Raw genomic sequence first — 27,862 nt, forward strand, 5'->3', positions numbered from 1 at the left:
CGAGGCGACACGAGGCGACACGAAGCGACACACGGTGAAACAGGTTAGCCTGTGTGGGCGTTCCTCAAAGGGACGTGACGTAGCAGGTTATTCATGGGGGGGGGGGGGGGGGGCTTTAGTGGACATGCGCAGTGGAGGTTTAAAAAGTTTTTCCTGAAACATAGTATTAAAATATTGGTTTGAAAATTAGCATTTTAACAGAACCTAGTAGAACCCAGCAGAACCCAGTAGAACCTGGCAAAACCCAGTAGGCTAGAACCCAGTAGGCTAAAACCCAACAGAACCCTTTAGACTAAAACCCAGTAGGCTAGAACCCAAAAGAACCCATTATACTATAACCCAGTAGGATAAACCCCAATAGAACCCAGTAGGTTAGAACCCAGTAGAAGCCATTATACTAGAACCCACTAGGGTAGAACCCAATATAACTCATTAGAACCCGTGTGTGTGTTCTGCAGTCAGATTATGACTCTGAGGGAAAGAAAAACTCTGAGCTCATGTTTTGTTGCGGCTGTTTTTATTTTTGCCTCTAAGCCTGGGGCGGACTGGGACCAACACGTGGCAGGAAGCGGACGTTGTGTACAGCATCGAAAAACAAAACTTCACAGAAACTAGAGTCCGTGTTTGTGGGACAGAATAAATAAACTCAGATAAACCAAAGCGTCCAGCAACAATATGGCTTCTCAAGGTCAACATGTATGTTTATTTACAAAGTTTGGACCCAAACGAAGAGCAGAAAGCGGCAAAATCCACCCCACGCTGCTGCACACTACAGGGGGCCAAAACACACAAGTGTCACTGGGTTTCTGAGGAGGACACAGGACTGGCAGGGTCAAACAGCACAGGGAGCTCCCTTTCTGTCCTAGGACAAAGAAAACGTGGGAGGTATTGGTCTGATGCTGTCTGGGGACTGGACACTGTGACCTGAAACAAAGCTGCCTGGCTTCTGGGGGGATGTGGATCAGAAATGTTTGGACCTGAATCCAGACTGATGTCATCTGCACTCAGCAGGACTTCCTGTCCCCTTAAGGTCCTGATTTGGTCTCTGATCCCATCGGTACCTTTGACACGTGACACCGATAAAGTCCATTAGTGCTGGGTGTCTGTCCAACCCATTTGCAAGTCAGGATGATTCCAGTCCAGGGAGGTTGGCGGGGTCGTTATTGTTCACAGCTCAGCCTGGTCTTACTCCTTTACTCCTCCAGGTGAGTCCACATTATTGTTCAGACCTGAAAAGGCTCCAGCTTCTTGTTCCTGATCTCACAGCAAAGTGATGGTGCTGATTTCTAACGGCCCAACTGTGGATCGTCTGTTCAGCAAGTCTGTGCCGCCCCCTGGCGTCTGGTCCCCGTCACTACATGTGTTGTTGAAACATGGAGCTGAGGACTGAGGAGGCCAACGCTGCAGTGTCTCTGCAGAACAGACGTCCATATGGAAAACCAGGGGTGGCCACTAATTCTAATAACAATAACACTCATAACACAATCACCATCATCATCAATATAATCAGATGATCAGGACAAGTGAACATCCTGAGTTGTTTCCATCCTACATATCCTCTGGTTATTGTCCAGCTCACTGTGGAGGCTCCTGAACGCAACAGAAACCATAATAATAATAATAATAATAATAATAATAACAATAACAATAATGAAACCACATGCTGCTCAGTGCACTGCAGGACAGATGTGAACCCGTTTCAAATCTGTTTCAACAGGATGTTTTAAAAAACAGGACAGATGACTTGAGTGGCCCTGGACTGAGTCCTGACTGGACTCAAGAGTACTGCTAGCAGAACATGCTGAGATGCTGTTAGTTACACTCTCAGTGTTAGTGTGTTAATGTGCTGATTTTAGTGTTAGCAGGGCAACAGCAGCTGTTACTGGAGCCTCAGGGGATGGATCCAGCTGAAAATCACCTGTTCTCACCTGTTGATGCTGCTCAGATCCTCATCAGGTAAAATTCTAGAAGCAAACTGATCAATACGTACGTCAGGGGGTGTTTTCTGGGATGTTTGTATGAATTTTACCTGATGAAGCTTTAATAAAGTGAGCACAGGGATCATTTTGATTATCAGTCAATCTGCATGTGGGTCTTCATTACCCAGAAATCCCTGGGTTATACCAGCTCGCTCACCATTTGTTTTTATCACATTATTGAACAAATACTCAATAAACATGGTCATTTTAGAAAGGTCACATGACATATTTCCTCCTGAACTGGCTAATCCATTGGACCTTACAGGACCTGGTCTGATCCGATTCATTATTTGACCTGAGTGTGGGGGGTGTGATTGAACAGTGAAAAACACCTGAGAAATAAAACTAAACAGATGTCACCACGAAACAGTTTTCCGCCAATCAGATGTCCAATCAGATGTTTGGGTCTCTGAGGATATTACAGCAGCGGCTTGTGTGCTGGTTCCTGTCTAAGTGGACCCCAGCTCCATTCGGACTGTGTGTGACTGCTGCCACTCACTGGGATCAGCTGCATCTGTCCTGCAGCTGCATGTGGGACTTCATTACCCAGAAATCCTTGGGTTCTATCAGCTGACTGACAGTTTGTTTTATCACATTATTGAACAGATCATCGAAACAGATCAATACACAATAAACATGATCATTTCAAAAAGGTCACATGACACATTTCTTCCTGGTCTGGGGACGATAAAGTGTCTGGACTCAAACATGGAAGATTATTAATGACGAAACTACTGAAGGAGCTCAGAACCGACACCACGTTCCAACAACACAACTCGCTCCCGTCGGAAGAAAACCAGGTGTGACCTTTAATAAACTTTTCTATGAACACACCGTTTGTGTTTCTTTTTTATTGAGGGATCTGGAATTTAATGTATTTTTCATTTAGAACCAGAAAGCTAAGTCTCAGGATGTTGATTTGTATCTGGAGTTTCACGTTTCCCTCACTGACGCACTGTGGAAAAATTAAATGGCACTGATCAGTTCTTCCTGCTGATTTTTTTTTGTGCTGACTAGAGGATGAGTTGGTTTCAGCTCAGTGGTTGGTCACTAATAATCCTCCATGTTTGTTTGTTTTAGCGAGAAAAAAACAACATAAATAAAACAACCTGCAGCGACACTGATCAGCCTCCATATCCAGCATGTTCAGGGAGTATTTATACTCCTGAGTACACACAACGCAGTATTATGGTGTACGAACCACACACACACACACGCACACACACACGCACACACACACACACTGAAGTGTGGAGGTGGAGGTTCTGGTTTTATGTTTTTTTTGTTTGCTTGTTTGTTGTCTGGGGGAGTTCTGACTCCCTCCTTTCACTCCCATCCCTGCCTCCTTTTGCTTGGTCACCACGGCAACAGTCCCACACACTCTGTCACATGGTCAGCATGGCAACCAGCTCCCCGGACAGTTGCTAGGAGAAGCGGGAGGTCAGCGTTTGTGGAAAAACCAAAGTACCGGAGAGAAGCTGATGCAGGATGGAGCTGCTGTTGACACCTGACCTCTGTGTGCGTCAACAAAACGTCCCTGAAACCAAAGACTGAACAGGACGTAAAGCTTTTATTGTGAAACCCAGCAACTGTTTTGGCTGAAGCTGAGGAGGAGACATGAGGAGAAACAAACTGCTGAAAGATTAGTGTTCTCTGAACGTTCACTCGTTCTCGTCCTTCGTGCCGAGCGTTTCCTCTCCCAACGACCTCGAACGTCTCAGCTCGGCTCAGTCAATCAGACTCTGACTGAGGTTAAATGGAAAAGGTTAAAGGGTGGATGTCGGCCTGGTACCCATAATGCTTCATGCCTGACTCCAGCTCCTCTGACTCTGGCCTCCTTATGACGCCTCCTCCTGATTGCTGCTCTGTGTCTGCAGCTCCTCTTGCTCGTTGCTGTCGTCCTTCTTCTTCTTGCTGGCCTCTTTGGCGCCGCCGCTCGTCTTGAAGGTCGAGGAGGACGTGACTTTTAAGCTCTTTGACGTCTTGGTGCCGTGGGGTTTCTGCTTATTGGTGACGTCCTGAGGCAGGATGGGGCTGGAGTGCGCCCTCTGCAGGCCGCCGTTGTCAAACAGCCGAGACTCAAAGGCCGACAGGTCCTCGTCTCCGCTGGACAGCTTGGCTCTCAGCAGCATGGCGTATGTACCGTAACGGGTTTTCTGTACAGGAGGACAGAGACCAGGAGGAGGTGCAGACAAAAAAAGTTAGGGGTCAAAATCTGAAGCACACAGAGACAAAGAGTTCACACCCAATTACATCCAAGGGTTCGGAATATTAGGAACGCCTCTGATTATAATTCATTTCCTTACTGTTTGTTATTAAATGATCTGATCTCTTCGTGTGATGTATTTTTAATTATAACTGAACCTGCGGTTTCTGGGCCAGTTTTCTCCGCTGCCCACTGAAGACGGCATTAGAACAAACAGGCGTCTGTCTAAACAAGAACCTGGGAAAAGATTATTGCATCTGTGTCTGTTTTCGTTCTGTGTCACGCTCGTTTCAGAAGAAGGAAAAGCGGCGGATGATTTAGAAACAGGATGTGTTAAAAACACAGCGGCATGTTCTTTTCTGTGAGCTGCGTGTTCCTGACAGTGTTTGTGTCTCTGCAGCCTGTTTGACACCAGACGCTCCGAGAGGAAGACGACAGGAACGAGACAGAAGGAGCTGCAGAGGAACGTCTCTGATTTATTTCACCTGCTGACAAATCTGCAGTCACGTCTTTACTAACCCTACAAGGATCCATTTTATCTCCTTTAAGGATTTGGGTTTCAGATGTAAATACAGACCTTCAGGGTTCTGCCTTTACTTCCTGTAGCAGCATTTCACAGTAAAAGGCCCTGAGCAAACAGGTGGAAAAGGTAAACGGTAAACATTCACACCAATTCACCTGCTGACTGTGTGGACACACTCACCTCGAACTCCAGGTACTCCTGGCGGACTTTCTGCTCTTCCAGCTCACGACCTTTGACCTTCCTGTCCGATGTGAAGCCAGTGAGGTCAGCTAGCTCAGAGGAAACCGCCCTGAACCGGTTCTCGTGAGATTTGACCTGCTCCTCCTGTCAAAAGACGTGAACATTGAAAACTGGATTTTGGTTATTCTGTATCAGAGGAGTTCAGCTCAGGGGGGCAGCAAGGCAGCAAGAATCCTGGAGCACCCAGGAAAACCCCAAACCTCTACAGGATCAGGTCCACGAAGATAATTGGATTCATTCTGGATTAGTCTGGATTCACACACATTAGTTTCTGGGTGGGATTACTTGGGCTCAGTAACACACACAGAAAGACTCTGTACCTGGGACAGTTTGGTGTTGGACCCTGGCAGCAGAGGACGGCTGAACCTCTTCTGGGATCCGATCGCTGCTGGGAACGGAGGAGCTGAAAACATTGCCGCCACCACGTTGATGCGTGTGATCCAGGACTGCATCTGTTCGGCGTTCCTGCAGGACACAGGACACAGGGACAGAGTGATGCTCGGGGCAGTGGTGCATGGTGGGATTCTGAGAGCGGAGTGAACGTGGGAGGCGGGACAGGCGTGTGCACGTGGAGGAGGACACTAGCTCTCCTCAGATGACAGGCCTCTGTATGAGCAGCCAAGATGGTGGCGGTTACTCATCTCCGTCTGTGTCCGAGGGGCCACAGCTGCTCATGCTGTCATCTATGAGCTGCCAGTTCCTCCTGGTTCTTTCATGTGGGAGTGAAGCTGCTGTCAACTGGTTTCTTTCATTCTGCTCAAAGATCTTTTTAGGACGAATCCAACAAAATAAAGTGGAATCATCAAACTTTACTGATCCCCGGTGGGAAATTCCCAAGCTACCCAGGAGTATGTGCGTGACACTGCGTTTCCCATCATGCATATGTTATGACTGACAGTCAGCTAAAGACTGACTAAAGAAACAGCTGTGAGGTCTTACGGAGCCTGGAACAGGAAGACTCTCCAGTCGGCGGTCCGCAGGTAGAAGACGTTGGGCCTCTTGTTGTAATCAGCCGCTCTCAATGCCAGAGAGTGATGCACGGACACGGCGTTCTTCACGTCGTCCTCCGTCAGCTCCTGCTCCGCCCGGTACTCATCCTGCCCGATCGGTGCAGAAAAACATTATGTCACCGTAACGAGAAACACGTCACGTTCTAACGAGATCTTTTGGTTTTGTTCTTTATCAATAAAAAGTGAGTCAGAGGTTAAATGTTAAAATGGGATCATTTGATATCTAACAGGAAGTCTGTTGTATTTAGAGGTGGAAACACATTATGTCATAGCAGCAGCAGCATGAGTTGGTAGAAAAACTGAGCTGGGCTTAAATAAACTGATCAGTCTGACCCAGAGGTTTAAAAATTGGCCTGGAAACAGGAGGGCTGCTGGGAAATGTAGTTCAGATGTTTTACCTTCTGCAGGTAGAGCACTAGACCCTTCAGCATGGCGTAGAAAGACTTCCACCCCCTCTTACCCCGCGGTGCTGCAAGAAACAAGGCATGATGGGATATTACATATCTCTGCTGTAGTGTACATCGGTCTAGGTTTGTGTTAATGGAGTTTTACAACCACTGTTCATTAGTTTGAATTAGTATATTACACAGTGGTGCAGTGGAGTCGCACTGTTTATTCCCAGCAGCAGGTTGTGTGTTTGAACCCCAGTGGACTCTGGACCTTTCTGTGTGGAGTCTGCATGTTGTCCCTGTGTCTGTGTGGGTGTGTCTGTCCCTGTGTGTCAGCCCTGTGATAGACTGCTGACCAGTCCAGGTGGACCCACCTCTCACCCACTGCATGCTGGGATCTCCATAAACATTAATATTACAGTGGTTATTGGCCATCCTCTCGGCACGTCACTGCTTTGAAGTGACAAAGAAAGAAGATGAAATAGAAGAGGAGGATCTTAAAGCTCAGGTTTGTTAGAGACGCACACTGCAGCATCACTCAGGTGTTATTATGCACCTGTTACACTGGAAGGAAGCAGAACTTTTCCTCTGTGTCGTCCACAGGATGATCCTCTGCTACTGACACTGTGAGGTCTGGGTTTGGTGAAAGAAATGATGAGGACGATGATGAAGGTTAATGAGGTTTGAGGTCTTTTTTTAAATTAAACCTCCTTTAATAATTCAGGCTCATGTCACATGGATCAGATGTATTCATATTGCTCCTGACTAAATTTTGTGTGTTGTTTTCTGTTTGATACTAAAACATAAAAACAACAAAAAGAACAAAGTTTTGTTGTAAATAAAACCTGTTGTATATTAAAGATGTCAGACCCTGAATAACCTGAAGAAGAAGAACTGGGAGGGACATACTTCTCTTTCCGTCGGGGTCGGCGTGGACTTTGCGGACCAGGAAGCCGGTCTTGTAGAGCTCGGCGTCGGCCTGCTGGGCGACGCCCACCAGTGGGTTTCCTGCGCTGCCGAGTCGTTTCATGGTGTGAGAGGCCGAGTCCGTTCGGATGTCAGCCAGCTCCGACATGGACTTCCTCAGCTCCTCCTCGTCGCTTCAGAAGAAGAAGGCGTCGAGAAACAGAAGCTGTCAGTTAAAAGTAAAGAAGCCTTTTCTGCTTTTTAGGGACTAAATCTGGTCAATCCAAGCTCTGATGTTTCTACTGTTGTTGTTTCCTGTGTTAAAGTGTCTGAGTTCCCTGAAAAGCCTCATTGGTTCATTATTTCAAATCTCAGCTCCAGATATTTTACATTTCTTGTCTTATATCATCAGGTTTTACATCAGTATCCAACAAATTCATTGTCTCTTGTTGTCATTTTGTCAAATCATTTAGTTTCTCATCTGATTTTGTTCCGCTTCTATTTCTGATGGGCGTCACTGCATCGTCTCATTATTTCACCGTCGTCTGATCTGATGTGAAATATGTTGCTTCCTCAGCTCGTCCAGCACAAACACTCACGGGCTGTTTGTAACTGAGGACAAACGCTTCTCAGCAGAAAAACTGACACCAGACGAGAAGAAGAAAAACTGGAAGAAAACTAAAATCACAGCAACAGCAGCAACTCTGAGTTTTTAATTAACATAAACTTTCACCCTGTGCTGGAAAAGTTGCTGTTCGCAGCTTTTCCATGTTTTTATTACAGCGTCACCAGAAATCGTTCCCGGCAAGCTGCAGGGCAGAGCAGCTGAAACAAGAGGCTGAACATGAGGGAGGACAGATGCTAAACGCCTCAGCCAGTGTGTGTGTGTGTGTGTGTGTGTGTGTGTGTGTGTGTGTGTGTGTGTGTGTGTGTGTGTGTGTGTGTGTGTGTGTGTGTGTGTGTGTGTGTGTGTGTGTGCGCGTGTGTGTGTGTGTGTGTGTGTGTGTGTGTATGTGTGTGTGTGTGTGTGTGTGTGTGTGTGTGTTGACAGTTGAGCATGGGTGTTGGGATGCTGACCTGTAATTACAGCCAGAGAAGAAGAGGCAGGGACTGGTTACCATGGCAACAAAGGCTTAAATAAGAGTCAGGGCAGCAGGAACATGCAAACACACACACACACACACACACACACACACACACACACACACACACACAGAGCGTCTAAACACACACTTCAGATGGTGTGTGCTGTGTGTCACACCAGTAGAAACCAGTTGGTTTGGGAACTCACATGGTCCACTGAAGCTTCTCGTTCTTGATGGAGCTGTAGAGAGTCTGCAGACACAAACAGACACACATTTGTGTTAGAGCTATAACATGTGTCACAGTGACGTTTTATTGTGAAATATCTGGAGAAAAACAGTATTTTTGTTAAACTAATTTGTCTTTGTCCAGAAACCAGCTCCAGTCGTTGCTGTGAGCAGAGAGAAGCTGCAGTGGAACCAGAGACTGTAAACAGTGACGGCTGTTCTCAGGTTCTGGAGCTGGTTTTTGGAAAAAGACGGGCCTCCCATTGTTGGTGAGGAAGAACCATGTGAGCCAGGTCAGCGGTGTGGCTCCCTGCTGTGTCAGACAAACTGACTTAGCACTTGTCCTGTGTGTTTGCTTTGTGTTTACATGGTTTGTTTTGTGTTGTGGTTTATAACCTAAGTCTTAATAAAAACTTTGCATGTGAAATATGTCTGGTCTAAAGGTGAAACCCCGACTGTGAAGATCCAGGTTCTACCTTCTTCTTGCGGCTCTGCGGGTGCTGCTGTCCGTCCTGGGTTTTTCCAAGCAGGTCAGGGAAGGCCAGTGGTTTGAGGGAGCGGGAACGGGGGGTTCTGGGGTACCTGAATGGGTCCGCGTCCCTTGAATCCCGCCCACTTCGTACCGAGCAGAGCGATCGTGACCGCATGCGGCCTGACGAGTGGATGCTGTTGACGCCAATCATCGTGTTCAGAGTCCAGAGTCCAGAGTCTTCGATCCGAGTCTGACTGAGCTTTACAAGAGTCTGGCTCAGCTTCTGAGTGACCCAGAAGTCTGTGTGCTCTAAACAGCACAAAAACCAGGTCCAGAAGTCTTTTGTTTCCAAGAGAAAAAGAATGATACACGAAATCAAGCACTTCCAGCCCAACTCCGCACAAAACTCTGTTTTTTTAGGAGCGACGGTGACCTCTAGACGACCTCTAGATAATTCAGAAAAACTTAGACGCACGTTTACACCAGTTTAGTCCAAACGACTTCTACAAAATCTCTTCCTCACATGAACTTACAAACTTGGACAACGTGGATTCAGACCTGATCAACATTTTCAGACCAGTTAAAGCCTGGAACCGAGCAGGGAATGAGGAGCAGTGGAGGAGTTAAATAGAAACAGGAGAGTAGTGACGGCTGCTGGTAACTGGCTCCGTTTCAGTCGGGATTGACCGGGTCCTCTCCTGCTTTATGGATCCGGCTCTATTCATTATGCATAAAAGCTTGGCAGCTCATAATCCTGCTGGCTCGCTCAGGTGTTTGGAGGCAAAACGACCAAAACAGGAAGATGCTGCCAACAAACCGATGGACACCGTGGACTGACTCTAGAGCAGGACTCATCCAGAATTTTAATGTTTCTCTCTCTTATTTGGTGGTTTGGTCCAACCTGCTGCAAGATTTACTGTTTCAGGTCCTTCATCAGGCTGAGAAACTTACATTTATAGACAGTTTTACACAAACGCACATAAATCTGTGGTGTCAGAGTAAAATATTATTAGGGATGAAAAACGAATATTTTTTAGTCACTATACAAAATAAGAGTAAAACATCTTTGATATACAGTGAAGTGACCCAGGAAAAGCTTTATCAGCTTCATATGAATTAATTAACTTAGTACATACACAATATAATGTGGTTTAATTTATTCTGCTGTAAATCTTAGATTGAGAAAATCTTTATGCCTTCATACATATAATTCTCTAATTTCAGAGGAAAATATAGTTCAAGCACAGGTTAAAATAAAATGCTTTCTCTGCTATTTAACACTCCACAAATATTCAATTTCAAGACTTTCAAGATTAAAAATGAAATAAACGTTCATCCGAAAATCTCTATTTTCCTGGAGGAACCTAGAGAAATGTATGACTTGTTAATTAATGTCACTGAATAATGTTTTCAGCCTGATTTAAAATAGGTTGATTTCTCAGATGGTCCATTAAAGTAACTGATGCAAAATGAATTTCTCAGTTTTCTGTTGAAGTCGAGTCGGTTTGTGTCTCAGCCTGATCCGTCAACAACTCGTCGGTTCACACTCCTGCAGAAAAATGGTGCAAACGATCCAAAGCAGGGCTGGGACCTTCTCTCCTGCTGATTTCCAGGATCTGGGGCTCAGTTTGAGCTGAAGCTCCTGCAGCAGCAGCACAGGAGGAGGTGGTGGTGCTAGAGGAGAATCCCTGGACTGCAAATAAAGCTGCGTGACGGAGGAGCGCACCAGCAGCGGCGACAGCTCGCTCTCACATCCAAAACCATCCAGAGAATGAGAGAAACGGAGGCAGGGGCGAGCAAGCACACCCACACATGCAGACACAGAGAGAGAGAGCACCCCAAAAGTGACGTCAGCCTCCTCCTGCTCCCACTGATGATGGAGGGATGATGGAGGGAGGACAAGAGGAGAGTTTCTCCTGTTGCACAGAAAGAGAAGAATCCCTCCTTCCTCCTCCTCACATCTGGTCGCCCTCCAACTTCTCCTCCTCCTCTGTGGCTTGTTGTCGTCTTCCTCCTGCAGGAGAATCCCTCCGTCAGGTGAGCTCACTCCTCCTCCTCTTCTTCTCTTATTCCTCCTCCTCCTCTCTGCCGAGACTCTGAACTGTCCAGGACTGTTGCTCTCTCTCTCTCCCTCGCTCTCTCAATGCGCATTTTCTCTCAGCTGAAGCAGCCAATCACAGAGCAGGGATGGGAGCTACAGCCCGCCCCCTGACTTTGTGGAGCTGTCAATCACCGAGCTCACTGTTTTTATCCAAAAATTAATGCTGTGCAATAAAAGTCACCTGATTCATATTAAACTGGAGTTTGTCCCTGGACATCCTAATACTTTATATGGAAACTAAACATTACATCACTGTTTATTTAGACTGTTTATATTTTAGTCATGTTCATTTTAATTAAATGTATTTTCAATATTTTTATCATTTTTACACACTAATGTTTAATGTATTTCATTTCTTTTTTATATATATATTATAGATCCAAAATATATTTAATGTATTTTGGCATTTAATTGATTTATTTATTCTTCTATATATGAAACGTTTTTGTCTTATGTGCATTTAATATGATCCATATTTAATATTTATCACACATTTCACACATTGACACATATTCTACATGTCACACTTTTTATTTCAACTTGATGTTTAATAGCTGTTTTCATGTGATTTAGAATTTATATCAGATCATTTATTTATTTATTTTTATTTAAAAGCGATTTTTCTATTTTTATAGAGATTTAATTTTTTTTTTTTATTTCATTATGTCACTGGTGCTGCTGCTCTGTGCAGCTTCAGGTGCAGAAATGATTTCCTGTTTCCTGATTGGCTGCTTGGTTTCCGGGCTGTTTGAGTTTCTGCTGCAGTGACCTGATTTTCCTACAGCGATCGATAAGGTTTCATGTCGTCACAGACACATCCAAACAATAGGAAAACGGTAAAGTGAGGAAGCTGCAGCAGATTGTGTTTTCAGACTGATTCATGTTGGAAAATTAGAAATGATTCATCAGGTAAGTTAAAGGGGCCCAGAGGACGCAGGTTTCCTGATGCTCACACACTCGGTCCATGTCTTTAATGTCTTTAATGTCTTTAATGTGTTCGGGCAAACGACTCGAGCTGCAGAGTCAAAAAACAAACATCAGAATCAGCAGAACAGTCGACCTGCTATGTGAAAACACGCCGAGTGTTCACATCCCGGGCCTGGACCACCTGCTGTTTCCATCACATCTGCTGCTGGTTTATCGTCAGCTTGGTCTCTGATACTGGCCTGTATAAATAAAATGGGACTCTGACTCGATAAATACACAGGATGATCTTTTCAGAACGAAAGTCTGAAAATATGAAGAAACTGAGTATAATTCATATTTTCTGTTGTAAAGCTTCTGCATTCAGTGTTTTTCTTCCTCCCAGTCAGTCGGCGCTGCTGCCCACACACTCTCTGCTCCACCGGCCAACACATTAGTGGCAGAAATGATGATGATGATGGAGGTGAAGAGGTGACGCAGATTCATGTTGATCGCTGAGAGGCTGAGATGGAAACCGAAGAGTGGGAGAACTGAGACAACAAACCCACAGTGGTTCAGCCCGGGGCGGACGAGAAGTGAAATTAATGCAGCTCAGTTTCTTTTGCTGCTCTGATAATCACAAACCACTGATCCTCGTGTGTGTGTGTGTATGTGTGTGTGTGTGTGTGTTTGAAGCCCTGGTTGTGAGGACATCCAGGCCCCACGGCGCAGAGGCAGCACCTCTGTTTCTGCGGGACAAGTCACCAGGAAATCGAAGACGTGATCTCCTTGATTTCTGTGCTCTTTATATTTGGACTCACTCGTCGCTGAGAGACTTTTAAAGTTCAGCCACCAGAGCCTCGAATTTCGTTCAGGATCATTAACTGTCTACAAATAACTTCAAGAAGATAAAAACGTTCTAATATTTATTTTGGTCCCATCACCAAAGACTAAATTATTTGATCAAAGGCTAAGAACGGCCGTCACTGTTTAGTCTCTGACTGGTCTCTGTTTCCACTGCTCCACCAGCTTCTCTCTGCTCACAGCAACATCTGGAGCTGGTTTCTGAACAAATCAGGCCTGAGTGTGTGTCTTTTGTGTAAGTATAATGTGTGTGAATAAGTCGTACCTTGAGCACATCTTTGGGAAAGTCTTTTCCATCGTTGAGACCTTCCAGGTTGGAGATGAACTGACTGCAGGACATCCTCTTCCCCACGTTCTACACACAAACATTATCAGTTACAAGTTTTTTCTGTCACATGAATGTAGATACTGCTGTTCCCATAAAACACCTCAACAGGAAATGGATCTTATAAACTGTTGTGTATGTACATATGTAGAAACACAACTTCTGCTTCTTTTGACCAAATAAGGACTTCCTCACCTGCAGGTATGTCAGGTGTGTGACTGAGAGTTCAGGTGAAACTTCAACACTGAGAATCACATGTTAAATACAAAATCAGACTCACGTGCCCATGAAGGTCTGTGTTCAGCAGCATGACGGCACAGGTGAGAGTGTGGATGCTGTCTGAGAGGGAGACAGGTGAGAGACAGGTGAGGCAGAGAGGTAACAGAGGCACAAACAGGTAAACTCAGTGTTTAGATCATAAACAGGTGTACAGTCAGTCAGACAGGTAAACAAACAGATAAGTAACTTTGGTGGAAGAACAGACATGAACAGGTAAACAGTTTTTCAGACAGCTAATCAAGGTAGAAAGAGACAGGTAGACAAACAAATAGAAACACGGGTAGACCAATAGGCAGGCAGACAGACAGACAGACAGACAGGTACCTTCAGTGGTGGGAATCTCAGAGTTACACTGCCTGAACCTCCTGGAGAAGTGAGCGAGGACTCTCTCTCTTTCCTGAGTTTCTCCCACCAGAGCAAACTGTCTCAGAAACATCCTGTGGAGGTAATTAGTTCATCAGTTCACCTGGTAACTCGTCAGAGGTGATTCATGTGGGTAACCTGCTCAGTTTCTCACTGTATTAAATGATTAAAAACAGCAAATTGGAAGTGACTAATGAAGAATCCACAGATCAACTAATCATTTCGGTTCCTTTAAAGCAACGTTTTAAGGAACACGAGCTGTGTGGATGAACTGAAAACGTCAGTTTCAAATAGAGAAGAATGAAAAGGGAGGGGGCGGAGCTGACCTGAGCGCCTGGTCGACGGTCAGACCAGTGAAGTTGAAGTTGCTGAGGTATTCCTCTGCGACCATCTGACTGAACTCATTACTGCAGAACCAAAGACAAACACAGCATTATGTTAGAACGGAACCACCAACAGGACATGTGGGGTAAACACTGACACACTGACTTCTTGCTGAGGTGTCGGGCGACGTCAGACTTCCTGAAGCCATCCAGGTTGTAGAGGCGTTTGGCGAGGCGTTTGGCGGCCTGCAGATCGGCCTTCGTGCCATTGGCCAGTGCGTCATCGCTGCCGCCATGCGCCAGCCGCTCCGCCACATCAGCCTGTGGGTACAGCAGCTCGGGGGGGCGGTTGACCGGACACTCCCTGCACACAAACACACAAGCACGACCAGGGACTTAACGCAGGACTTTCGGATCCTGCTGTTCTGCTGAGGGACAAAACTACCTGGATGTTTGGTTCCTGTTCTCAGAGTTCCTCCTTAAACTGAAAGTACAGTCAGTTGGTTTTCACAGGTTTTAATACAGACACAGATTGTACAAGTTGTTTGAAACAACAGACGGAGAAAGAACCATCTGCTATAGACCCTGCTCAGCTTAATGAATGAATTTCAAATAAACAACTTTACATCTTCTAATATCAAAATCAACAAACACATGTTTTTAATGCAGCCACAGACACAATATTAGACAATGGGCCCCTGGACACAGGCACATAAAAGACCCCAAACCTCAGGAAAACACCCCAGATGGAAAATGACCACATGCACGTCACCACATGGCATTTTGTGGTGATTTTATGTCTCTTTGTGGTTATTTCTAACCCTTTGGTTCCTGTACCTGATGAAGCTGTTTGCTGACTCATCCAAGAAAATATGCATAAAAACAGGCGGATGGGATCACGCCAACCTTCTTCCCAACAACAACAACAACAACCTCAGACCAAGAACATCAGCAGAAAGCAGCTCTGAGGAGGTCGGAGGTCGGGACGGTCAGAACTAGACACAGTAATGAATGTGTGTGCACCAGGAAACATATCGTCCACCGTCTTCATAACTTCAGATGTTGCATCATAAAAATCCAGTTTTTCCTCAGCGTCAGCAATAACTCAGTTTAGTGCTGTTTCCATGGTTACAGTGCAAACAGGAAGTGCCAGCAGCTGGTCCGGTGTGACCGATCATAGTGCCGACAAAATGAATTCATCCAATATAATCCATAAAACCAGGTACAGCTCCAACTCTACCTTTAGAACCCGGTGCCGTTTGCTGCCGCACCGTAAAACTCAACAGACTAAACCAATAAAAACAGAATTCAGACTCATACCACATGTTTTTTCACCCACACGTTTTCCACATTGTAGATGGATCTACCCAACACCGAACAACAGCCTCATGTGTAGCAGTCGATTTCTCTCTGCATGGACCAGCGTCCCCTCAGGGATCAGTACAGGATTTACTCACAGGTAACCCGAGCCAAGCAGAACCTCGACGCACCTTTCTGTTGTGTTTGTTGGTGCAATGTGTCCGTTCTCCATCAGCTGTCCGTCATAGCAGCCTTTCCTTTAACAAACCGGCCTTTTAAGACAGAAAAACCTGGAGAGGCACCAGGCAACAAAGTCGCACTTGTCAGTGAGAGTCAGAAAGTGGGAAGTGGCTGAACCACAGCGTGGACCACATCTGCTTCCCCTATTAAGTCCAGCTTCCCTCCACTGTGTCAGCCCCATGTATCCAGCAATGATCACTAATAAACAGAAATATGATGAAAGATGTTTTTATTTTAACTGGAGCTTCATCATATCAGAATACAGGAGAATCTTAAAGGGGAATTCCACAGATTTTTCACATCAAGGTCAGTTTATGCCTCATGGTTTGTCGTCCTCAGTCTGGGAAACCAGCTAAATAAGCAAAAACTACCACACACTACAAACTGGAGAAGTGGATTTTGAAGGCAGCAGCCTCTGACTCAGTGTGTGTGGGTGTGCGTGTGTGTGTGTTAGTGACAGCAACAATGAATATGTGTAATGTTGGATCTGTTGACAAAGAAGCCAAGAAGTTAAAACAGGACATGCAGAATGACGTCTCTTCTTCATGTTCTGTAAATGTGATCAGTTGTGTTCGTGTTGTGCTGGTTGTGTTGGTTGTTGTGGTTTTGGGTCTGGATGGATGAAAACTGACGGACACACCCTGGAAAATAACAGTTTGTGTCTTGCTCTTTCTTCTGCCTTTCTCTGTGTTTGTTCCTCCTTTCCATTTTCTTCTTCTGTCTTTTAATCTGCACTCCTGTTCCTTGTTCCCTCTCTGGCTGATGATGTCTGGGCACTGGTGTAGTGTGTCTTAAACACATTAAGAGAAGCAGCAGCTGCTAAACTCTCCATCATCTGGACAGAATGTGAACTCAGCTGTTCAGTCAGTGGAAGTAGCCCCAGTGACTGCTGGGTGAAAAATAACAAACAAAAAAAAAAAAAACAAGAATTTCCTGGTGTCCCATTCCGGCTGCTGGTGAGCAGGTTATTTCTGTCCTGGATGAATGGACTGTGTTGGCGGAGGAAGGAGTCGCCGACAGAAATATCCGCTCACATTCGCTGTGTCCGCTCTTGACTACACACCAGGAAACAGTCGGAGTCTGAGTCTTTTTATCGTGTTCGCTGGGTTTAACCAGGAGCAGGATTTGTGTCGACACCTGTGAGCGCTGCACATTGGTCAGGTTTCTGACACAAACCTTAGCTTTGGTTCTGTTGGTGCCAGCTTTGATTGAGGTGACTTGTTGTGCATGAGCAGGCCAGCCTTCTCTCTGTGCTTCCTTTGGCTCTGGCATATGTTTTCCCACATAAACGTCCCTCATACGTCCCTAAATCAGATCAGGATGTACCTGCTGTGTTCCAGAGTTCAGACACGGACTAGAAGTCCAGCTTCATCCTGCTATTCTGCTTCAAACACTTAGAACAGTTTGATCATAGACTGAATTCAAGGCCATTGTAAACTGTATTATTATTGATGGTTTCTTCTTCACGAACAATAAAAGGCTCATCTCTGCTCAGAGAGAAGCTGGAGGAGCAGTGGAACCAGAGCCTGTAAACGGTGACGGCCGTTCTCAGGGTCTGGAGCTGGTTTTTGGAAAAAGATGGACCTCCCATTGTTGGTGAGGAAGAACCATGTGAGCCAGGTCAGCGGTGTGGCTCCCTGCTGTGTTTTTAAAAGTTTTTGGACAACAATGGAGGTCTATGGCACAGACCCATAAGCTGAACCAGGTTCTGGATTCACACACATTCACTGGTGCTGTCAGTCTCTGGATGGGATTTGGACTCAGGGACACACACACTGAATCAGCAGCTGCCTCTGACACATCAACATATCGTTGATATCCAGTACATGTTTTATGAGTAATGTTCCTGAAAAGCTGGTAAACAGAGTTCAGCTCTCACATGCTCCACTGTGACTCTAGTGTTTGATCTATAATGGATACTCAGAAGAAAAGTTTAAACGCCAAACCTCCTCCGCCTGCAGGGGTTGTAAAACAGCAGAAACAACTGGACTCGCTAAAAAATACAGGAAGGTTCATCCTGAATTCTGTTTGAAGTGATGCAGAGCGAAGTGTCAGCAGTTCAACATGAAACCTGAGCCAGATCCAGAACCACATCAGCAGCACCTCCATCAGGAGGATCCGCAGGTCATATCTGGTGTTTTAGTGCAATTGGATCTGATTCCTGACCCCTGAACGCATCAGAGCTTTATCCCAGGTCTCCTCCTTCAAGCAGCTACCAGACACCAAGGTACAGATGACAATCATCTTTCTGGACTGGAAACTATTCACTGAATGACTCGATTTAAAATTAAAACCTTTTCTGTTCACGGTCTACACATCGGACTTTAGGTATAACTCAGAGTCCTGCCACGTACAGAAATATTCTGATGTTGTGGCATGTGTGCGTGGTGGACAGGAGGGGGAGTACAGGGACCTAGTGGAGGCCTTCACTGACTGGGGCAAAAAGAACTATCTTCTCCTGAACACCACCGAGACTAAGGAGCTTAATGTAGTTGTGAGAAACCTGCAGACTCACCTGTACACAGCTGGGTAGGGTGGAGCATACAGGTACTTGTCATCCAGAGCCCCGCCCCCCCAGCACAACAGGTACCTCGCCATGACGAAGCGGTCCCGCCCACTCTTCACACCAAGCCTGTGATGTCAGAGGCCAACAGCAACCGCCAATCAAATGACATCCACATAGATAGGTCCGTTCAGGCGGAGGCGTTACCGGGGGAAACGGGGCGACATCATTGAAAATAAATCTGATGACATCATAGTACGACTCCACTGACTTCTATCGACTTCATCTTTTTTTCTGCTGGGTTTCATTCTCGGTTGGAAATCCTCCGGCAGCAGCAGCAGAGCCTCCTCCCTAGTCCATCCGTTTGTCCTCCTTAATCTGGACAATTTCTTGTTTTTCCTCCTCCTCCTCCTCTCTGCTCCGTCAGCTCCTTCCAACTCCTCTCTGCTTCTTTTGTCCACACTTGAAAATTCTCTGCTCCAGCTTTTCTCTCCACAACTTCACTGCTGAACTTTCTCTTTCTTGTCCAGAGCTTCTCCTCCTCCCCTTTCGTGCATCAGCTGGTTATTTTCCTCCACCGAGGGGGGAGGAGGTTCCAGTTTCCTCCCTGTTTGACCCGGGACGCCCCTCCTCCTCCCCGTGTCCTCTCCTTCCTCTCTTCCTCTCTTTGTCTCCTCTCACCATCCTGGAAGTTTGTATCCGACGCTTTTCCAGCTCAGTAAACTCCTGCGCAAACGACTTTCATTCACAAAAACATGTTTCTAGTAATTCTACTCTGCAGCTTTAATGAAAGAAAACACAGAGAGAACAATTAGAATTAAACTTCGTGTTTTCCCATAATAAAAAGAGAACACTATCTGAGAATCTGAGAAATGAGAACTCGCTTTCAAACAAAACCTTTACTCAGTTTGTTTTTCTGTTCCTGTTCTTTTGATCCATTTTCTTAGTGAGGCTCATTTTGATTTAAAACCTCTGCATAAGTTCTGCTTTATTACTCAAATGATGAATTAAATGAATTAAATTAAATGTGTTCAAACATTTAATTCTCTCTGTTTTACGATAGGAGTTCATTATGAGGGTTAAGACAGAAAAGGTGGATTTATTATATAAGGTTATATTTCTGATGAGCTGCAACAGTCAATCCACAGGGATTTATCAGGCTTAACGTTGTCTCAGGGTTTGTTTTTCTGTTTCTTATCATTAAAAACTTACAACGTTGATAACTAATGCATATGCACCTAATAAGTCAATGTTCAAGCGGATAAAAAAAAAAATCTGTTTCTAAAATGGCAATATTTGCTGTTTTTGTTTTTTTGCTCACTAAAACATCTGTGGCAACATCTGCAGTAAACTACTACAAATTACAGATAAAAACACGTGTTCCTGCCTGATGAGGAGTCACAGTAGCTAAAATAATCATAATAATAATAATATTAATGATGAAAACAGGTTTGGTGATAATAATAATAGTATTCAGACACCATAGGAACTTCTCAACGTTAACTCCTAAACCAGAAATTTAGTGAAAGAAGGTCAGAGGTCAGAGGTCACAGGAACCAGACAGCAGATGGAAAAGATCCACATGAATGACAAAGAGAAGGAGGTTTACTGAAAAGATTTCTGCGAGTGTGTGATCAGGGAGTGGGAGGTCTGTCTTTCCATCCTGGGTCTGAAACTCCGACTGGATGAATCCATCTGGAATTTCCCTCATAAAAAACTGTGTGTGTGTCTAGTATTCCTATCCTTGTGTGGACACACTGTTGTTCTGTGCAGTCATTGTGAGGACATTTCTGCAGCATGAGGACATTTTGCCGGGTCCTCAGACCGTCAAAGGGCTGTTGAGGGGTTGACACCTGGTCTTGGGGTAAAGGTTAGAACCAGATTAGGTTTTGGGGTTAGACATTTCATTATGATGGTAAATGATAGGGTTAGGAGCTGAAGAGTATGTGTCCTCACAAAGCTCGAACAAACGTTAATGCACGCGTGTGTGTGTGTTCAGAGGAGTCTCATTAGAGTGAATGTGCAGAAGAAGAAAATAAAGTAGCAGTTTGGGTGTGATCCTGTTTTTCGCTGCTCTGCTTTCACTGCAGATCGATTTGTTTTCTCCTGGAAACAATAAAGTTTGTGTTTGAATTTGAAAGCAGTGTGTCCACACCCAGTGGAGGGACCGAGGCCAAGAAGGAAAACGGTGAAGTCCTCCAGACTGAGGCACAGAAACCTCACAGCAGCAGCAGCAGCTTTGATGTTTTCATTTCATTCCTCACGTCTGAATGTGTTCACGTGCTAGACAGACTTTAAAAACACACCGAGCACAAACGAGAAAAGAGGAAACTGCTTTGTTAGTCCGTGAAAAACAAGATTTCTCTTCTGAAAACTGTAAACAAATCTAATTCCCCACAGTTCTTCTCTGTCCTGAGCCACAGACGAGGAGGAGGGTAGACCCGTGCTAAAGCTAACGTTTATGAGATTGTTTTCTAGTAAAGCCCACAATTACAGGAGGTTACAGAAATATCTCAGTCAGATCAGCAAAAAGTGAGTCTGGAATAGAAACATATCAGATAGATAATAAATTCATCTTTAAAGCTAAATGACACAACATGTTTAACACAAACCTTTTTTTCTTGGTGTCACACTTCACACTGAAATAAACAAAATCACTTTGGTGCTGATCTGCAGAACAGAATCAACGACACTAATGTAATGTTTGCTTTTTATTTCAAACGTAATCCTTCAGGCCATTTTGCTGATTAGCTGCTCGACTTCTGGATGATGTTCAATAAAATCAGTGTCTGGTTCATTTTACTCAAATGATGTTTCACAGAACAAAAACTCAATAGCTTTGATAAATAATGGAAATAAAGATTAAACACAGTCTGTACGATGAGTCCATGTTTGTGAAGATACTAATCTGACTGAAATAACTGTTCTGTCTGAACGTCTGAGGCGACAGGGACAGAGAAGCTCTCTCTGGCTTTAAACAGAGGCTTCCTGAGGTGAACTGACATAAAGACATGGAGTGAATAATAAGATGCTGACTCACTGTTAAACACAGACTTTACAGTGTCTGTAATAGCAGAGTAGCAGAGTTCAGCTCAACCAAACCCTCCATCAGACACACGCCGACTGTCGGCCCGGAGCCTGACATGAAGACAGTGGTGCAGCTTGAAAAGCAGAGCTGGGACACGTGAGTGCCGTGGTTTGGTTGGAGCTGAAGGATGTGGAACCAAAACTGATCAGCAGCAGATCAACAAGACCTCAGAGAGACATGAGGTGTGTCTCAATTCAGGCACCACATCCTTCGAAGGCTGCATTTGAAGGCCAATCCCCACAACAATGTGAAAAATGTTCCCTTCATTCCCCAGGCAACAAAGGCTTCAACTGCTGGATCCTTCGTGGACCAACTCACCCCATCTTTGCTCACCGAAAATTAATTTCGGACACAATTTCTAGATATGTGCATCAGGCTGAGCTTGATTTTATGGTTTTACACGGGTGTAAGTGGGCAAGTTCAATTCAGTGGAACAGATAATACAAATGCTCACAAACATTAAGAACATAAACAACATGGAATAAAATAAAATCCAAATTTCTGGCTCCATCATTAGTAATAAATTTTCCCAGTACTGTTGGTACCATGGTAGCTGTACACAACAATGGAACTGACCGTAACCACGGTAACTGTACACAACCAAGACGGAACTGGCCGTAACCATGGTAACTGTACACAACAAAGATGGAGCTGGCTGCAACCACGGTAACTGTACACAACAATGATGAAGCTGGCTGTAACCACGGTAAATGTACACAACAAAGATGGAACTGGCTGTAACCACGGTAACTGTACACCACAATGATGGAGCTGGCTGTAACCACGGTAACTGTACACAACAATGATGGAGCTGGCTGTAACCACGGTAACTGTACACAACAATGATGGAGCTGGCTGTAACCACGGTAACTGTACACAACAATGATGGAGCTGGCTGTAACCATGGTAACTGTACACAACAAAGATGGATCCAGCTGTAACCATGGTAACTGTACACAACAATGATGGAGCTGGCTGTAACCATGGTAACTGTACACAACAAAGATGGATCCAGCTGTAACCATGGTAACTGTGCATAAAGATTTACACAACTGCAGCCACAAGATCTGTAGAAGATTAATATTAAAATGCAGGACACAACCTAAACCTCTCAGTTTCTGTTAAACTGTCAGATCAGCAGCCAGGGGGGACAGTGTTTATAAAGTGGTCCAGAGCCAGACCTCTGCTGGTCACGTGACCTGCAGCCTCTGTTCCTGTCAGAACCAGGTGCTGAACCATAACACTTCACCTTTGCTATTTTAATCCCTGACATCTCATGCTTCAGGAAGTTAACCTACCATTACCATGGCTACCACAGGCGGGCTGGCCAGGCTCCACGTGTGACTGGCTGCCTGACAGGAACGACCAGGTATAAAAACCACAACAACACAACAAAGACAAACTTCTACCAGAAAACCTGATGACAGACATTAGAGTGGTTCAGTGACTGGTTCAGTGACATGAACCACAATCAACTGAATTAATCAGGTAACTACAAAGCAACACACATTATTGGCCATTTGTTTTCAGAGTAGAATCAGACTGCCAAAGCATGATTACATTTCAAGGAAGGTAACTACATCTGCTGCTTGTTTAAAGTGATCTCAGTAAATACTCTGAAATATACTGACTGCACATGAAAAACAAGCCTGCTCAGTGTCGCCCTCTTCCCCCACCTACACACGATGGTGTGTGTGTTACACGTCACACACACTATAATTAAACTCATGTGTTGTTTCACAGCCTGGGCGTACAGACCAGTCAAATCCTCATGCACACACACACATTCTTGCATATGTCTCTTTGTGAGGACACTCATAGACATAATGCTTTCCCTAGACCCTAACCCTAACCTAAACCTAATTCTAACCCAAAACCAAGTCTTAACCATCAAATAGGAGTTGTTCTCACTTTGTCAAAATGTCCTCACTTTGATAGAAATATGCTAAAAGTGGGGCTCACAAAGATGGCTATACAAGTTAACACACACACACACACACACACACACACATACATAAAGACACACACAGCCCATTGCTTACCAGCTCTACCTTACCATTTAGAAGAGCACACTCCAAAAATAGCCCTCCTTGGGTAAAATCTAAATTGTCCTCGCTTCGTAAACCATGACACCATGACACCTGTTTTTGTAGAAGTGAGGGCCGAACAAAGCGTTCCCTAAAACTAAAAGCGGTCCTCACTAAGACAGACACACACAGGGCAGAGTGAAGTGAAACCACACTGCGTCTTTCTGCTTCCATCATGTGGCCGATGTGTGTTACTGCAGCAGCAGTTTCCAGTCATGGTGGAGCCAGTGTGGACAGCGGTGACCACAGCTCCTTGCCATGTGCATTAAACACATGAATCTTGTATTAAAACTAGAGAAACGCCCTTCGTGACGATGATGAAGACAAAAACAGCCACAAACACAAGTTTCAACTGGAGTCAAGTGAGGATTTCCTACAGAAACACACAGCATTCATGATCCACTCCCCTGTCCTGACACCTGATTGTCGTGATACTGAAGAAAACCTGATAATTCAGTCAGGCAGCTGTGGTAGCTGTGCTTCACTGTGAGCTGCAACTGTGCCCTGACTCACCTGAGGCTGCTGTGGAGGGAGGGGGCCGAGCTCGCCTTTCGGAAGCCATCTTTGAGGATGGAGCGACGCCATGAGTCTTTCTCTGACCGGGAGCGGACTGGGGGGCCTGTGTCGTCTTTAGAACCACCTCGGAGGCCGGCCCCCGTGGCACAGAGAGTGGTTTCGGAGCGGTATGTCTCACAGGGTTGTGGACGGGCCAAAGGGGCAAAACTCAGCTCAATAATCTTCTTGGCGCTCTCACAGATCTGGCTCTGAACACACAAACAGGGCGGTTTCACCTCCTGCGGTCATACAGGAGGTATCAGTGCGACTCCTCGGGTTATTTTATGCCTCTCCAACTCACCTGTATCTCTGGGGTCAACGTCGGCAGGTCGAAGGTGAACACAGACGTGGATCCGGAGGTCAGAAGGTCTACGCTGTCCAGACTGCTGTATGAGGTGCCTTTGGCTCGGTGAGACTCCATGATGCTTTCGAAATGACGGCTAAAGGAGTCCAGGTTGCTGTCAGAGGGTCGCCGAGGACTGCCGACAGAGATCGGAGACTTGAGGCCACCGTGAGTGTCAGAAGACGCCTCAAAGGGCCTGAAAAAGAAACAAACACCAAAGTTAGATAGTGAACTGAAAGTTTCTCTTCTCGCTGGCTGGATAAACAAGCATTTTTCAATTCATAATTTCTTTCCATCTAATCAGAAGTTTCATTAAATAAAGATCTGAAACACAGGCAAACAGAAAACCCAGTGAGCAGGACCCCAGTCAGGTTTCAAAGTGGCACTGGGCTCCTTCAGCCTTAAACATGAACAATGAAGTCTGTGTTCACGCTCTCACCCCTTCAGCAGCAGACTGAACACCTCCTCCTGTTCTTTGCTGGCTCTCTGTCTCTGTCTGTCTCCCTGCATCCGGACGCTGGCCCAGCTCACCACCCCTTCTTCCTCCTCATCCTCGTCCTCCTCCTCCTCCTCATTCCCATCTTCATCCTCCCTTCCCCCTATCCGGGGTTTTAGGGAGGCGTCAGCAGGGCTGAAGCTGGAGTTTCCCAGAACACTGCGGTTACTCCCGAAGGCCGAGTCCACCTCTGCCTCCTCGGTTACCTCAGCCTCTGCCCGCATCACCTTAATGACAGTAATCGATATTAATGCCACACACACACACAGGAGGAAAAGACCAGATCAGATGAAACCGGGTGGAACCAGATCACCTCGTCCAGGTCGGTCTCCCTGTAGCACTTCAGCGGCACGGCGTCCAGATCCGTCTCAGAGTATTTGACAGTGCGGCGGACAATGCCTGTCTTTGTGACAGAGTCTCGAGAACCGGGGGTCACCAGCTCCACCTCGATCTGTTGCACGTTGTGATGCGATGACCTTTGACCTTCACTGTCCCGCCCCCTCCTCTGACTGGCTGGCCTCAGATGGAGAGAGGAGGGAGGGGTGGGGCTTGGCGAGCCACTGGTCGGTGGCGTTGTGGAAAGAGCGTCTGCAGGAGTGAAGAAAGGAATTAATGTTGATGGTAACAAACAGGAGTCACACAGGTGACGACAGGTGGCGACAGGTGAACGTCCACAGTGGATACTGAGGAGAAAATAAATATTCAACATCTGTTATTTAAATTTATTTCCAGTCAACACAGTGAACGAGAGAAGCACAGTGGTGTGTCGTAATACTGGTGAGCAGAGTCCATTACTGAGAGTCCGGCTCAAGCTTTGGTTAAGCTTCAGCTAATTGGCTTAGAAGAAGACCAGGAGCTGCTGAAGCTGCTTGTTTACTTCACTGAGTGTCGAAACAGGACAGAATGGTCCTTTAACCAGCTGAAAGGCAGAGCTTACTGCTGTAGTGCCAGTGTGAAGGGAACATGAGTCTGACCGGTGTAACACCTGAACACCACCTGCTGCTACTGTGTGAAAACCAGTAGGTGCAGTGTGTGGTGTTACAATAAACCCACTTTCAGCTGTTCCAGCTGTGGGACTGTGGGATCCTGTTTATTCTTCTAAAAAGGCCCATTTTTAGGTTCAGCTCTGTGGCTCCAGAGTGTTTCCAGCATCAAAGGTTCAAAGGTACAGGCCTTATATTGGGATTTTAATATCTAAACACTTACATTCGTGCCATGTTTGTATTTAATAAAAACATTAAGTTAAAATCAGTCTTCAGCAGCATGTACACTACCTTTACTGCAGCAGCTCTCCTCTGTCTGGCCTCCAAACAGGAACTCCCACTTCGCTCGGGCGATTTTCTGTGACCGCGAGGATGGAGTCGCCGTCGAGCCGCCGTCCGACTGCAGGAAAGACAAAGAACAGGACCAAATCATTTGCTTCTGGTTCTGAAGGAAACAGATGGAAGAGATTTTAAAAAGTCAGAATATCAAAAGTTTTTAATCTTTGTCTTTTTTGCTTCAGACTTTATATTTTATCACATGGAATATTTACATTTTTACAAAAACCTAAGTGGAAACTATTGTTCCTAACTACTGGTTTAGTTATTGATCAAGTAAAAAGGCAATAATGTTCTGATGCTAGATTCACATGTCAAGATGCTTCTATTGTTCTGCTGTTGGCACTTAACAAAACCCTCCACAAGTCTCAGAAATAAACGTGCCTTTAAACCCTCACTGGGGCTGAATCTGTCCAATACTAACAAAAACCCGTTTTCTGTGCCTGTTACAATGATGTGTTCCTATGTTGCTGAGCAGAATCTAGAAAAACACTGGACGGACTGAGGAATATGTTTGATCCAAGCGGTTTCTTTCAGGACTGACGAAGGAAAAAGAAAATCCACTGAGAGACTGAAGCTAACTCAACAGCACTGAAGCACTTTGGTTTTCTCTTATGTTTTTATTTGGGGACATTAAGTCACGACATGAGAAAAGGCTTATTGTTCAGAGAGACAACCTGACCCTGGTCAGAGGATCACACAACTGATAACACAACCCTCATCCCCCTGACCAGCCAACCTGTATCCCTGAGCCGGTCTCTGTCGTATTGTGGCCAGACTGGGTCGAGTTTTCTGGGGACAGACTACTGGTTCTGTCCAGCTGGGAGCTGTCTCCCATACTGCCCGTCACCCCGCTGGAGGTCTGAGAGGACACCCCAGCAGCACTGCTGTAATCCTGACCCTCATCTCCCCGATCCTTCCACAAGCCTACCACCAGCTTTTGGTACACCTGCCCAGGCACTTTGTCTTTTCCGTCCTTGTCACAATATTCCTCTTTGGATGGATCATAAACTCTAGAAGCTGACTGCCCTCGTTTAGGCTCCCTATACTCCTGGTGTCTGGGGTTCCGGCTCATGGGCAGTGCTTCTGTATTTTGGCTGGACAGAATTGTCCTCGGGAGTTCAGGGCTGCCCTTGGGTGATCCAACAAAGAGGTGATCATATTGCCTCTGGTCTGTCGCGGGTGGTTTGAAGCTGTCTCCGGTGTACTGTGGCAGCTGGTTGCCGTGCAGGTCAGACAGGTCTTTAATAGGTGACGCATTCCGTTGGTGAGAGGCCGCAGATCGGAGCAGCCTAGCAGGTAAGGCTGGAGACGCTGGTGAAGATAGATCTTTCTGGGACAAGAGAGGAGACACACATCCTGGTCGTCTCTGAGGTATCGGTTCACCTGTTTTCCAACTATGGTTCTGGTTGTCAGCCTGCGGAAGTTCAAGAGAGCTTCGCCCCCGAAAAGTGGCATATGGATAGGATTCTCTGAGGAGTGGCCCTCCCAGTTTGGGGCTCTCTGACCGCACTGACTCACTTTGAGAAGGTGTTGGAGAGGGGGTCTGTCTGTCTGCAAAAATGTTGGAATGTTTGGCAGCCTCCACAGCTAACTTAGAAATCACTTCAGCATTTGGGGTTGGGGATACGCTTCTCCTGCCATTGGTAGGGCTGAGCGTGTCACTCCCTCTGCTACTGCAGCGTGACGATATGCAGTGAGTCTTGCTGGACACATCAGAGTTGTACTGTAAACTGTCC

At 45.7% G+C, this 27,862-nt stretch overlaps 1 protein-coding gene across 1 annotated transcript in view; it reads right to left on the reverse strand.

The window, feature by feature from the left end:
* Positions 1–500: 500 nt before the first annotated feature.
* The window catches only part of psda (pleckstrin and Sec7 domain containing a), a 35,642-nt gene continuing 8,280 nt past the window's right edge, over positions 501–27,862 (reverse strand). Inside the window, exons 4-20 of the mRNA XM_026309824.1 lie at positions 26,079–26,187; positions 25,118–25,392; positions 24,748–25,031; positions 24,267–24,504; positions 23,924–24,174; positions 14,360–14,557; positions 14,197–14,277; positions 13,832–13,944; positions 13,509–13,567; positions 13,169–13,258; positions 8,545–8,588; positions 7,257–7,447; positions 6,357–6,427; positions 5,888–6,045; positions 5,269–5,413; positions 4,889–5,032; positions 501–4,135 (exon numbers count right to left, since the gene is read on the reverse strand). Coding sequence (XP_026165609.1) covers positions 3,818–4,135; positions 4,889–5,032; positions 5,269–5,413; positions 5,888–6,045; positions 6,357–6,427; positions 7,257–7,447; positions 8,545–8,588; positions 13,169–13,258; positions 13,509–13,567; positions 13,832–13,944; positions 14,197–14,277; positions 14,360–14,557; positions 23,924–24,174; positions 24,267–24,504; positions 24,748–25,031; positions 25,118–25,392; positions 26,079–26,187 — 2,769 coding nt within the window. The 3' untranslated portion in view covers positions 501–3,817. The remainder of the gene's footprint in view (positions 4,136–4,888; positions 5,033–5,268; positions 5,414–5,887; positions 6,046–6,356; positions 6,428–7,256; positions 7,448–8,544; positions 8,589–13,168; positions 13,259–13,508; positions 13,568–13,831; positions 13,945–14,196; positions 14,278–14,359; positions 14,558–23,923; positions 24,175–24,266; positions 24,505–24,747; positions 25,032–25,117; positions 25,393–26,078; positions 26,188–27,862) is intronic.

The sequence above is a fragment of the Mastacembelus armatus genome, chromosome 15 (genome assembly GCF_900324485.2).
Source record: "Mastacembelus armatus chromosome 15, fMasArm1.2, whole genome shotgun sequence".
Lineage (NCBI taxonomy): Eukaryota > Metazoa > Chordata > Actinopteri > Synbranchiformes > Mastacembelidae > Mastacembelus > Mastacembelus armatus.